A 13,132-nucleotide genomic window follows, 5' to 3' on the forward strand; every position below is an offset into this window, starting at 1 on the left:
GGCTCCGCGCAGGCGCGCTCGGGTGCGGACGGCGTGCGGCGAGGGACACGCTTCGTCGGACGTACGCTTCCGGCCGGCTGGCTGCGTGGGAGCCGCCGCGATCGCCGCCGCAATCGCCTTATTCGCCGCGGTGACTTCCAGGGATAAAGGCGGAGCCGGGTGGTAGGCAGTGGTTCTGAGACCTTTGGTCGACCTGCTGCCGGAGGCCTGCTGCGCGACTCGTTTCTGCCGTTGAGCGAGGGCTCGGACGGCGCCCCGGTTGAGCCGTCTGGGCAGGGACCCGACCCAAGTACTTACACCTGCACCTGCGGAGAAAGCCCAGGTGGAACCCTTGGATAACTTGAGGGTCTGGTTCAGATGAATTAGGAAACTCCAGCAGGGTTTGCTGGTTGCTTTGTTTTTACGGTGGCAAAATACACATACTGCAGAATTTACCAACGTAACCGCTTTTATTAAGCACGTTCTCTTTGTTGTGCGAGTATCACCAGCATCCATCTACAGAACTTTCTTATCGTCCCTAACTAAAATTCTGTGCCTGTTAAAACACTAAACTCCTCAGCCCTTGGCATCCACCATCCTGCTTCCTGTCTCAGTTCGACTGCTCCAGGAATCCGAAAGAAATAGAGTCAAACAGTATTTGTCCTTTGGAGCTGGATTATGTCACTTAACAATGTCCTCAGGGTTCATCTGAGTCATCTGTCAGAATGTCCTTCGTTTTTAAGGGTGAATAATATTCCACTGTATTGACGGACATCTCTTCATTCATCAATGGACATTTGGGTTGTTTCCCCATTTTAGCTATTGAGAATAATGCTGCTGTGAACATGGCATACAAACGTCTCTTCAAGTCCCTGCTTTCTGTTCTCCTGGGTATACAACTAAATGGAACTGCTGGATCATCTGGGCAGACTTAAATGGGGAAGTGATATCCGATTTACATTATAAAGTCACTCTGGATTTTGAAGAATGAACGTATTCCACAGAAATACCCAGACCTCTGCATAAACATGGTGTCTTAAACCCATATATTTATGTCTCCTTCCAGAAGGTCACTTATGAAAAATGATAGCAAAAAAAAATTTTTTTTAAAAGGACAAATTCAAAAAGATGTGCTTGAATTCACAGAAGAAACCAAGCAAAGAGATCAGCTGACAAAATTTTGAAAGCTGGAAATCAGACTGTTATTGATCTGAGAAGATGGAATATCAATTGCCTTCACTGAGGGAAGCCAAGAAGCAAGCTCATCCAGTCCTGTGAATCTGGAAGAGCCAGATGAGTTACAGGCACTAGCCCCAACAAAACTGGGTCCCTGCTTGGCCAGCCCACCACCAAGGACGGTGTCACAAGTGCAACCCATGTACAGAAATCTTCCAAAGAATGTCTGAGTGGCTTTGACTCTTTTAACAATGATACACATCCAAGTATTTACAGACATTTCAGGTAATCCTGATAGGGTAAAACAAAGATCAAATCAACCCTGAATATTCATTGGAATGACTAGATAGAGCCAACTCATTGAAAAAGACCCTGATGCTGGAAAAGACTGAAGGCAAAAGGAGAAGAGGGGACAGAGGATGAGATGGTTGGATGGCATCACCAACTCGATGGACATAAATTTGAGCAAACTGTGGGAGATAGTAAGGACGGGGGAGCCTGGCATGTTGCAGTTCATGGGGTCGCAGAGTTGGACATGAGTTAGTGACTGAACAACAACAAAGATCAAATAGAAAAAAAAAAAAAAGAACCCTGTGAAAACAGAAAACAGCACACAAGACAGAAGAAAATTTTAAAATATATACAGTTGAGATCCCAAGGGATATTGTATCCATGAAATAAGGATGGGAGACTATCAGGAAGGAATGTTAAGAATGAAAAACTAGGGAAGGAGGGCTAATGTAAATGAGCAACAGGAGAGTAGACCCAGTGGAAAGGGTGGTATATAGGGCCTCTCAGAAGGTCAGGGAAAGTCTTGGTCTAAGGGGCCCTTGCCCTATGGGGCCAAGTAGCTAAACAGTTGTATTGTGATATATTTTACTACAAATTTTTAAACATTTAAAAAATTCCAAGAGCAGTCCTCTGGTCACTCATTTCTATCAAAACAACAGCAATTATTCTGAGAAATTAAAATCACCACTGAAAATGCTACATTATAGTTTATTGTGATCATAATTCAATCCAAGGTGACAGGTGAAATCATCTCTGCTATATTTAAGTTTCTAGGGCAGCACCACTTGAGGACAGCGATTGCCTTTTTAAAACACGATTCTGACATTAAGAGATTTCTGTTTCTCCATCCATCATGTTCGAGTCATCTTGAATCTCATGATCTAGAGCCTGGCTGGCTTATTTCTGTTCTCTCACCCCACCCCAGTCATCAGTATGTCTGACACCCTCTCCAGGTCATCTTCACTTCCCCAGAGAGGCCAGGTAGGCGTACCAGAACAGAGCCACCAAGTTTGCAAAAAGCACCCGGAACTGCCAGAGAGAACAGATGGTAAGGTAAAAAGTAAGAGGAAGGCCCTGGGCACACTCATCAAGTATGAGGCCCCCAGGACAGTGCTCATCCACTGGTCAGCCCATCCACCCACTGCTGGATTTACTGAGTCTTTACTTTGCATGAGGCACTGTGCTTGGGCTCCAGCAGAGAGGGTGAGGAAGACAGTCTCCCTGCCTGATGATGTTAACTGGACAGTAGGGAAAACACTCCTTCACTGATCACTTCAGCTCCTGGTAGGCCTCTTACCCCAGGACCAGACATCATGTGGGTAGCTTCACCTGGCTCTTCCCTGACAACTCCATGACCAGTTCACTCAGACCCATCCTGTTGCCACTATCTGCTTCAATGATCTGACAGACGTACTCCCACCTAAAATCACCTTTAGTTAATTACTGAGTCTCCCCTGCACATAAGCTCCAGGAAAGTAGCAGTCTGGCCTATCTCATTAATTGCTCTAGCCCAGAGTCTACAGCCACAGGGCATACAGCAGGTGCTCAATACATACGTGTTGAATAAACTCCCTGCCGCTTAAGCACTCACCTGCAACCACCTTTTAGGGAGCTCTCTGACCCCAAGCTTGCAGTACTGCCCCTAAGCTACTCAGAAGGATTCTATTTTCCAGCCTCTCTACTCTCATCCACAGGCCCCTCCACATCCTCAGCCATTCTGTTTTCTCATGTCTTTATTTCACTCTCTATATGTCTTAGAACCTGTGGTCCATATCCCCGGTTTTCTTCCCTTCCTGTTCCTCAGTTGTACTCCCTTGAAAAACCATGATCCTCCCTGCTTCTCACCTGCCCCAGGCCCCTGCCTGGGGCTGCTGGCTCCCCCATCACCAATCAGCTTCCTCTCCTATCTTTCACAATGCCAAGCTGACCACTACTTTATTCCCCTCAAAATACCCATCAGCCTCCCCTGCCCTTCCCGCCTCCCTCCTAGAGGAAACGGGGGTCCCCAGTCAACAGTGACCTCCTCTCCTCTGCTCAACGGGAAGAAGTGTCTCTCTGCTTATGTGCCACTCCCATCCCCACCCCTCTCCCTGGGGCAGCCTGGGGTGCCGTGTGCCTGTCACATGGCCACTCTTCTAGCTGCCAAACCTTCTCCTTCCCTGGACCACTGCTAACTACGGTTTTCCCCCTATGCTTCACAAACTTGTAGTTAGACTTTGTAGTTTATCTTCTACTTTTTCACCCACTCAGTCCTCAACAATCTGGCTTCAGCCCCATCAAGCCACTGAAATTGCTCTTGAAAAGGTCATGTAAGCTAATGGAGACTTAGCGATTTTTAACTTCCAACATCAGCAACTGCTGTCTCTCACTGCCTCTGGTCTTCTGCTATCCTTGGTGTGTGTGGTGTGTGACTACCAAGCCCTCCTTTCTCCCCCTTCCCACCCTTTCAAGGTAGCTCTTTCCCAAGGGGGCTCTTGCCCCGGGTGTCTTTCCTCTATCTAAAGCAGGGTGGAAACCAGCTTTTATGAGCTAATTTCAGGTAGATTACTTAAATAGTGTGCAGAAAAACGGCAACACAGCAGGCTGAGGCCTGGGAATTTCTGCAAAGGCCTGTTTGAGAGGTTGGTGTCTGGGAACTTGGATGTGGGTTTCCACCTTTCTCCTGATGAGAATGGTTCCCTGGGCCTAAAGTGCCTACAAAATCAGTGTGGCTGAAGCTGAGTGGCTGCTCTCCTCTCCGGAGTCTGGAACTCTGGTGCAGGCAGCAGTGTCCATGTGCCAGCCCCAAGTAAAACCCTGGGCCAGAAATATTGCCTTGGCTGATTTTGTGGGTAAATGATCGCTTGCTCCCCGTAGCCCTCAGGGCAGGGAGCATGGGGCACCTGCAATGGCTTCCCAGGATCCAGTCGCACATCCCTTTTGTGTGGCCCTAATAAATCTCAGCTGTGAGCCCGTCCACCTGGCAGTGGTCTTGGGACCCAGTCACAGGTGAGCTATACTGGGTGTGAGGACAGTGGACAATGGCAGGGCCTTCAACCAACCGGAGGGTGGCCCCTCAGCTGCCTGCCTAGGGCCAGCGGCCAGAGGTCAGTGAATTGGTTCATGCCCAGACATTGTGCCCCTTACCACTCAGAGCCCGCCCCCGCCTCACTCAGGTTTGGCTCTGATGTCCCTGCAGGTGAGGCTGCCTTGGGCTGCAATCTGTGAAGCCCTGGAGGTTGGGGGTGGGGGTGGGCATCCAACCCTAGAAAGCTGAGCACAGCCTGGGATGAAGGGGCACAGCGTGGACCCAGCTTGGGCCCCACTGTCTTGCTTTGCCTCCTCAAATCCAGTAATGGTAACAACTCGGAGCAGAGAGAAAAGCCTCGGGAGGAATCCAGAACCTGGGATGACCCAAGGCTCGGGAAAAAGGCTAGGCTGTAGGGGAGCTTGAAGCCCCCTGTGGCTCCACGCTGGCAGCTGGCTGGCCTCACCTGCACAGGGATATAGTTGATGTTAATAAACTGCACAGGTGTCCACACTCGCCAGTTCATCCGCAGCGCTGGCCAGAACCCGCTCTTCATCTTGGCAGTGAAAGCGGCGGTGTCCTGCCCCTGCAAAGGTGGGGAAACGCAGACCATGAGCAATACCGGCCTTCTAGGCGAAGGACCCCAAAGCCTAACTCAATGATTTCTTTAAAACTTCATGTTTTGTTCCATTTATATGGACATAGCACATGCGTGTGCTTGATCAGTGATACAGCCAGATGAACTAACAATCCAGTAGGAAGATCATCGGAACAGTGCTCTCATTGTGTGTGACCTTTGCCCGAGACCCCTGAGAGCTGAGTTGATGATGGTGTGATTCACACTGCTGGTCTGGGCACCAGAATTGCAGCTGCTGATGGCTCAGCTGTCAGTTCTTTCCAGAATAACCTCCGAAGTTGATGCATTTCCTATCAAAACTTGTCAGGAGTTCTTTTTAAAAAACAGACCCCAGTAAATGATTCTAAATGTCACCTGGAAGGATAGATGCACAAGAATACCCATCATGAAAAAGAGTAAGAAAGGAAGGCTTGCTTTACTAGAGATTTTTAAAATTCTGTACAGTTAGGGCAATTAAAAAGTCTGGTGGTGGCAGTGGTGGTTTCATCGTTGAAGTGTGTTGAGACTCCATGGACTGTAGCCCACCAGGCTCCTCTGTCCATGGGATTTCCCAGAATAGTGGAATAGGTTGCCATTTCCTCCTCCAGAGGATCTTCCCCACCCAGGGATTGAATCCACATCTCCTTCATTGAGAGGCGGATTCTTTACCGCTGACCCACCCAGGAAGCCCATAGACCAAAGTATATCTCACACTATATTAAAAACACATAATACTACAGGAAAGCATAGGAAAATATTTCTATTATCTTTGGACCTATCGAAATGTACAAAATAAAATCATAAGAGTAGAAGAAGAAAATATAGGAAAATATTTCCAGTATCTTCCTTTAAGGAAGCCTATGAAGGAAAAGACTAGAAGATTTGAATACATGACTTTTTAAGCTTTTGTATGGAGAAAGACACTATAAGATACTTTCTATAACTTACACAAACATTTTTATGAAGTTAAAACAAACACCTAAAAATGGTAAAAATATCTGTGACTTTTATTTGGCAAAGGATGGATATCCTTAATAGGTACAAACATACAAATAAGAAAGAAAAAATGCAAACATTCTAAGAGAAAATGAGCAGAGTTAGTGGAAGAAATACAGATAAGCATATAAAAAGACACCCAACCTCATAAAGATACAGAAAATATTTCTCACCTGACTTCCCGGGTTGGGCAGTGGTTAAGAATCTGCCTCCCAGTGCAGGGGACACGGGTTTGATCCCTGGTCCGGGGAGCTTCCACATGCTGCACAGCAACTGAGTCTGGCACCACTACTATTGAGCCCACATTCTAGAGCTGGAGAGCTGCAACTACTGACCCTGCTTGCCTAGAGCTTGTGCTCCACAACAAGAGTTTAGAGGTCTCTGGGATCACAAAGCTTGTGTCTGAATCCCGACTCAGTGACTCACAGTTACAGCACCTTAGGCCAGTATTTACCCCGTAAATAACTGAAGGCCTCAGCTTCCTCAGCTGTCAAGTGGATTGATGTTAGGCTCAAAGACCTGAAGCACTGGATGCAGAGCTCAGTGCTCAAGAGATGTCAGCTGATGCTATCATTCTGCACCACTGTAGGGAGGACAGACAAGGACAGCCTTTTTGGATAACAATTCTAGGAATTGACCATGACGGAATCCCTATACAACAGGGACAGGTGCACGTCTGGATCACAGAATGCCAGATGTGGAAGCAGCTTGTAGTGTGTGTGCCGTATGGAGAGTGTGGTCTCACATGTGTCATTATGTGGTGGGAACTTTATGTGCCTTGGTAACATCTGCCTTATCCATGTAGGGTATTTATTTTTTAATGAAAATATACTCACTTCCTATTTGGAAGGAAAAAATAGGGAGAAACTGCTGTGGTACCCTCAATCCTAACACAGGCACCCTTCCACTTTCTCCTATCTGATTTCCTAAGGACTTCCCAGATATTTTTTTTACTATTAGGGACTTATTAGGAATCACAGGGAAGTTTAAACATCTTTCCTACCTCCCACCAGGATCACTTTAGACAGCAATGGGTGTCCTCCTTACTAACAAGAACTTGAGATGTGGTTTCAAAATAAAACCCAAGTGAGAAGTGTTTACTTGCTGTGATTGGTTGAAATAAATGACTTCCAGGGTAGAACGTGACACATCTCAGCACACAGAGGACGGAAAGGAGATGGTGAGGGTGGTAGGTAGTGGGAATGAGGTTGGGTGAACACACCTCTCAAGTTTTCCATTGCCATGTTAAGTCTATGCTGATAAGTTAACTCTTCAGAGCACTTGTGATGTCCACACCCCGAGTGAGCACAGGGTTCTGCAAGGTCCATGGACCCCTCTGGCGTCTGGTGAAGCCCATGCATCCACTTCCCAGAATGTTTTGAAATGTATAATAAAATATGTGGGAGTACAAAGAAATCAATTATACTGAAGTATGGGAGTTGGTGACAGACAGGGAGGCCTGGCATGCTTCAGCACACGGGGTTGCAAAGAGTTGGACACAACTGAGCAACTGAACTGAATTGAACTAAACAGCTATTGAAACATTCAGAAACATTCTTATAAACCAGTATATGTGCTTCTTCACTAACACATTCAGTGATAAGACCTGCCGAAAGGTGTAAGGAGTGATGAGCATAAACAATACTCTGGGGTAACTGTGACAATGGACATGTGACAGCCCTCTCTACCTGGGACGCTTACATCAGGCCAACACGTACTGCTAATACTACTGTGCTTTGCTTCTGATATTTCATAGAGGACAATGTGAAACTTCAACTTGACTCAAAAGTTCAGAGACCCTCTGAATTCCAACCACGTTATCCTTATGCCAAAGAATAGCTGGCGTGCATGAGTGCTAGAGACCAACCTCCAGGAAGTTCATGACAAGGAAGAACAAAGACAGGAAGGCGGGTGCGAAGAGAAGGCGGTCCAGGAGGAGCCTCTTGATGCCTGCCAAGGGGACCTCGGAAGGGATCCAGCGCTCCATCAAGAGGTAGAAGAAGTGACCCAGTGGCCCTGTAAAAAAAAACCTGAGGCCCGCGGTGGGGGTGAGTTGGATACACCCTTCACCCTCAAACCCCAGATCCTAAAACCTGCCTCCCTGGAGTCCCTCAGCACTGACTACAGAGGTCTGTGTGGCCCTTCTAGAAAACATGCTTTCAATGCATCTGCTCCAGGCATTCATTTTTGCCTCTGACAGACCAGGCCTGTTCCTGCTTTGCACCCCCTTGTCATCACATGGCTGGCTCCTTCTCAACACTTGGCTCAGAGAGTTCCTTCCAATTGTCCTGAATAACGAACCTACCACTGTCCCAGCCACTCTCTATTCCAGGCCCTGTCCATTTTCTTCAAAGCATTTATCACTGGATGTCATGGTCTCCTTTGTTTATACAGTGCCCTCTCTTCACCCTTAGAAGGTAAATGCCACAAGACAGGATTGTGTCTGTCTGTTCACTGCTCTGTCTGGAACAGGGCCTGGCTCAGAGAAGGTGCTCGGTAAATAAACAGAAGCATCCCGGGTGTCAGAGCTTTTTATCAAACTCTCTCCGATCATTATCAGGGCTGAGATCTGGTGCTGTGCACTGGCTTGTCTGTATTATTTTTCATTCCAAACAGCACAGTGTACTCAGGAAGAAAACTGAACCCTGCCACCATGTCTACTGGATCAACAGATCTTAGACTCCATGAAATCCAGAATCAAAAGATGAGCAGGGGCCCAGGGGCCTTCCAGCTCCACAGTGCCAAGCCTTTAAAAAAGTGGTTTTCCCTCGTCTTTCTCCACCCTTTCACGGAATGTTAACTGGCCCAGAGCAGCGCTTCTCAGGAGGAAGAAAAACAGGAAGTCTTGAGGATGGAAAACTGTGACTGGATAAGGGGAATGCATCAGAATCACTCCCAGGTGGAGGGATTACCAACCCCTCTTTGGAGGGATTGGGACTTTAAATACATTATGGGAAAAGCTGTGATGACTCAAGTTAGCATGCCTACAATACAAAAATGTTATTTGTGAATTTTGAATTGAAAAAAATCAATCCTATTGCAAAAGATTTCTAAATAATACATCTATACAAACAGTGTTGTTGGCCAGAGAACTCGGGGTGGATTTAATAGATAAAACTTCTGAATCTCTGTGCTTTTGCAATTTAAAAAGTAGTTCAGAAATGACAATTTTCAGGATACCTAAGGATTTCTTTTCTGAATGGTTATGCTCTGAATTTAACAACAGAAACTAACTGGTCATATTTGAGTCTGTTTCCCTCTTTCAGAGTCTTTGGGTCTTGAAGTCGATTTCAGGTTTAGGTGCCCTCAGGCCTCTCAGCTCAATTACTATGGCCACCCTCACCCATGCAATTCAAAATAAAAACCAAATAAAACTACAAAACAAGTGAAGCTAACGTATATCATTCTGATTTTTCTCTCATGATGACTTCAATGCTTTTTTAAAAATTACTTTTCCAAATTAGGTAATTCCAGGTGTTGATATCCTAGCTTTGTCGCACTTAGCCTGCTACTGAGTAAACCGGTCCCTTTATGGAACTCACCCATAGATGGCATATCTGAGAGGCCCGCTGACATCTAGCTTTTGAGAACAGTTTTCTTTTTTCTGCTTCTTCTCAATCAACTGTGCCAGGAAGTTCCCAAGTGCTGACAAAATGCCACTGTGGAGAAAGGGGTATTCAGAAAACAGAAGTGAACTACCGGGACTGGGGGGCGGATATCTATTCCTGCACATAATCAGCACAGTGGTTCGAAGAACATGCTGGGGATGGGTGGAGATGAACCCTTATCAGAGCAGCGAAATGTAAGTTCCCTGCATGAAAAGGTGGAGACGGCAGAACTTAATACACACACAGAAGCATGGTAAGATTTCCAATCAGTGGGTTGTATAAGTGTCATACCTGGATTGTGATGCTATCCTATAATTTTGGGAAACGTTACCCTGTGTAGTTATAAAAGGGCAACACAAGGGTTCCTTATGACGAAAATTTTCTGTATTTTGACTCCGGTGGTAGACACACAAACCTATACATGTGACAAAACTGCATAGAACTTAACACCTACAGTCACAGAGGAGAACAAGAAAAGCTGGGGAAATCTGAATAAGTCCTATGGTCTGTTATCTATGCAGTGTCCTGGTTGTGATACTACAGTTTTACAGAATGTTGCCAATGGGGGAAATTGGGGAAAGTATACAAGGGATCTCCCTGTGTTGTTTCTTTCAACTACATGTGAATCTGGGGCTTCCCAGGTGGCACTAGTGGGAAAGAACCTGCCATGCAGGAGACGCAAGAGACATGGGTTCGATCCCTGGATCGGGAAGATCTCCTGGGGGAGGGACTGGCAACCCACTCCAGTTATTCTTGCCTGGAGAATCCCATGGACAGAGGAGCCAGGTGGGCTGCAGTCCACAGGGTCGCAGAGTCGGACATGACAGAAGCAACCTAGCACACACGCACATGTAAATCTACAATCATCACAATAAAACTTTCAAATAGAAAGGTGGAGACGGGCCCAGCCAGTCAATAATTGGTCTATACCTGCATTCTGAGAAGCTTTCTAAGCTATAAAGTCCAAAATTCTTGGACGAGACATGGAGTCTCTTGATCTGATCTTTCACTACTTCTTCATCTTCCTCTCTCTTGGTTGTTGTTCATTTTCTCCAGGAACACAGGCCTGTCTTCCACTCCACCACTATTAGATTGCTCCTCCCGCAGGACCTTTGCTCCTGCTGTGCCCTGATTCCCTTTTTTGTACAGCCTGTTCCTTCTTCAGGCTTCTATTTAAGTGTCACCTCCTCAAATAAAACTTCCCTGACCACTTTATCTGTGTTATACATTTATCTACTTTTTGACTAGTTCTTTACTAGAATGCAAGATCCGTGAGGGTAGGGACAGGACCTACTTATCTCAATCATCGCTAATGCTCCCCCAGACAGGAAGCAGCTGTACACATGTATGAAAGGCTATATTAATAAAAGGGGAAAAACTTGTAAAACGGATTAATTAAAAGAAAGAGGGGATGTCTCATAAAATGTTTAGTACTCCAAATCAAAGGGCTCACCTAACGAGCAAGGAGGGCACTGTGTCAGCTTTCTCCCAAATGCAAAGCTGCTGAAGCATGTCTTAACACCTCCCACCCAGTCTAGCCTTCCTCGCCCTTCCTCAACCCATTTAGTCCATCCTGTGGTGGTCGTGGTTTAGTCGGGAAGTCCTGTGCGACTCTTAGGACCCCAGGGCCTGTAGCCCTAGCCCGCCAGGCTCCTTTGTCCATGGGATTTCCCAGGTAAGAATACTGGAATAGGTTGCCATTTCCTTCTTCAGGGGCTCTTCCCGACAAAGGAATAGAACCCGGGTCTCTTGCATTGCAGGCAGATTCTTTACCGACTGAGCCATCGGGGAATCCCCAGCCTATCCTGGACTCAAAACAAGAACCCGGGTCTCTTGCATTGCAGGCAGATTCTTTACCGACTGAGCCACCAGGGAAGCCCCAGTCTAACCTAGCCTCAAAACAAGAGCAGGTACTAACGAACTGGAAGGTAGCTGCAGAACCTGCGCAGAGCCGAGCGGGTGACAGATGTTTCCCCCAGGCCCTTTTACCCCGGACGACCGCCACCTCCGGGGCAGAGGGGCCGGAGACCCGAGATCTGCAGCAGGTCCTTCAGCTCGTGCACTCCTTTAGTCTGGTCCCTGGGTCCACATTTTAGGGTGTTTACGAGTTACAGCTCGGAACCAAATATACAGAACACCACGTGCTAAGAGTTCTGGTTAATTTAAGGCATCTGGAGGGTCATTTTGACACACCGGGATTTTGCCTTCCACATTCAAACCCCCACGTTGGATGCACTTATGGGGCTGGGTCACCGGCCGACCGAGCTCTGGGCCGCGCCCACCCTCGCACCCCCCCACCCCCACCCCGGCCCCGTCTCGTGCCCTCCTCCGCCGCTCCGCGCAGACCTGGTGGCCGCTTTGGTGAGTACTGGGTAGAGCCGCAAAAGGCGCAGGTACTGGGAGAGTGCCCGCCGCGGGAGCGGCCCTAGTCCAGCCTCCGCCCGCAGCTTCGACGCCGCCGGCGCCATCGTCTTCCCCGGTCCACGCCCACCGGGGGGCACGGACCCCACTCCTGGCTTGCCGGGCGCTGGGCCCAGGGCGCGGGGCGGGGACGGCCGGACATTTCCCGCCCCGCCGCGTCCCGCAGTGCCGCCGGGTACAGACCCCTGGTTACGCAACGCGCACCTCCGCGCACTTTTCCCGGACTCCCTAACCGGCCACCTCCCCCTCGGGCGCCGGCGGCGATTGGAGCTTTGTGGGGCGGGGTGCGACGAGCCTCCTGATTGGGCGGTGGGGCGCTTCCGGCTTCTCGCGAGAGTCATTGCGAGCGCGCCAAATTTCTACAGTGAAGTGGCGGCGGCGGCGGCAGTGCTATGGTTCTGAGGAATACCGGGCGACTGCGCGCGGAGCCGGGCGCGGACGGGGAGCCCAGCCGGTGAGACAGGTGGCAGGCGGGCCCCGAGGACCTTCCTTTCGGCCTGGCGGCGCAGCAGCGCCCCCTCCTTAGCGCGCGCGCGCGTCGTCCTTAAGCACCGGCGAGAGCCGCCCGACGTGGGCTCCTGGTTGAGAGTCCGGCAGCTCTCCGAAGCTGCCCCCTCTCCCCGCCGTCTCCTTGTTGGCGCTGTGTCCGAGGCCCTCCGCCTGCGGCCCGGCGGCAGCGCAACGGGGAAAGGGCGGTTCTAAGACGGGGGCGGGGAGGAGGAACGCACCAGAGCCTGGCTCCTGCTGGTGCTGCGCTGCGCACGAGTTCTCAGGGTAGTAGCTGAGGGTGTCCGGTTATGCTAGGAGCGCGCGGAGGCCTTGCAGCCTAACCTCCGGTCGGCGCCGCAGGCCCGTGGTCGGCGCGTCTTGTGCTGGAGTGAGGGCGCTGGGGCCGCAAGGGTCCAGCCCCACTGCCTCGCGCGGTCGGGGCGGCCCTGACCGCAGTTTTCGGCGAGGCTGCGGAGTAAGGAGAACAGCTTCTGACTTAGTTCTAAGGTCAGAAGCCCTTAAAATTAAGATGTGACGGGGTTTTGTTCG

General features: G+C 49.0%; 2 protein-coding genes across 5 annotated transcripts in view; one reads left to right on the plus strand and one right to left on the minus strand.

Annotated features, from left to right (window-relative positions):
* Nucleotides 1–20: 20 nt before the first annotated feature.
* PXMP2 (peroxisomal membrane protein 2) lies at nucleotides 21–12,347 on the minus strand. Of its 2 annotated transcripts, none has more exons than XM_086347128.1 (5): nucleotides 12,020–12,347; nucleotides 9,608–9,724; nucleotides 7,933–8,095; nucleotides 4,920–5,039; nucleotides 21–305 (listed from the first exon to the last, which is right to left on the minus strand). In XM_086347128.1, exons 1-5 carry the CDS (start codon nucleotides 12,139–12,141, stop codon nucleotides 294–296), a joined length of 534 nt encoding a protein of 177 aa, XP_086203254.1. In that variant the 5' UTR covers nucleotides 12,142–12,347; the 3' UTR covers nucleotides 21–293. The 2 variants fall into 2 exon arrangements, with proteins under 2 accessions (XP_086203254.1, XP_086203253.1); XM_086347127.1 differs by lacking the exon at nucleotides 21–305 and adding an exon at nucleotides 2,141–2,475.
* A 69-nt stretch (nucleotides 12,348–12,416) lies between these two features.
* The window catches only part of POLE (DNA polymerase epsilon, catalytic subunit), a 62,291-nt gene continuing 61,575 nt past the window's right edge, over nucleotides 12,417–13,132 (plus strand). For 2 of the 3 annotated variants that reach the window (XM_086347121.1, XM_086347122.1), the window contains exon 1: nucleotides 12,417–12,548. In XM_086347121.1, the coding sequence (XP_086203247.1) occupies nucleotides 12,487–12,548 (62 nt within the window). In that variant the 5' untranslated portion in view covers nucleotides 12,417–12,486. Of the gene's footprint in view, nucleotides 12,558–13,132 lie in introns of all 3 variants that reach the window. The other variant, XM_086347120.1, reaches the window with a different exon arrangement.

The sequence above is a fragment of the Bos grunniens genome, chromosome 17 (assembly GCF_055505025.1).
Source record: "Bos grunniens cultivar Pamir isolate PY7600 chromosome 17, Bosgru_T2T1.0, whole genome shotgun sequence".
Classification (NCBI taxonomy): Eukaryota; Metazoa; Chordata; class Mammalia; order Artiodactyla; family Bovidae; genus Bos; species Bos grunniens.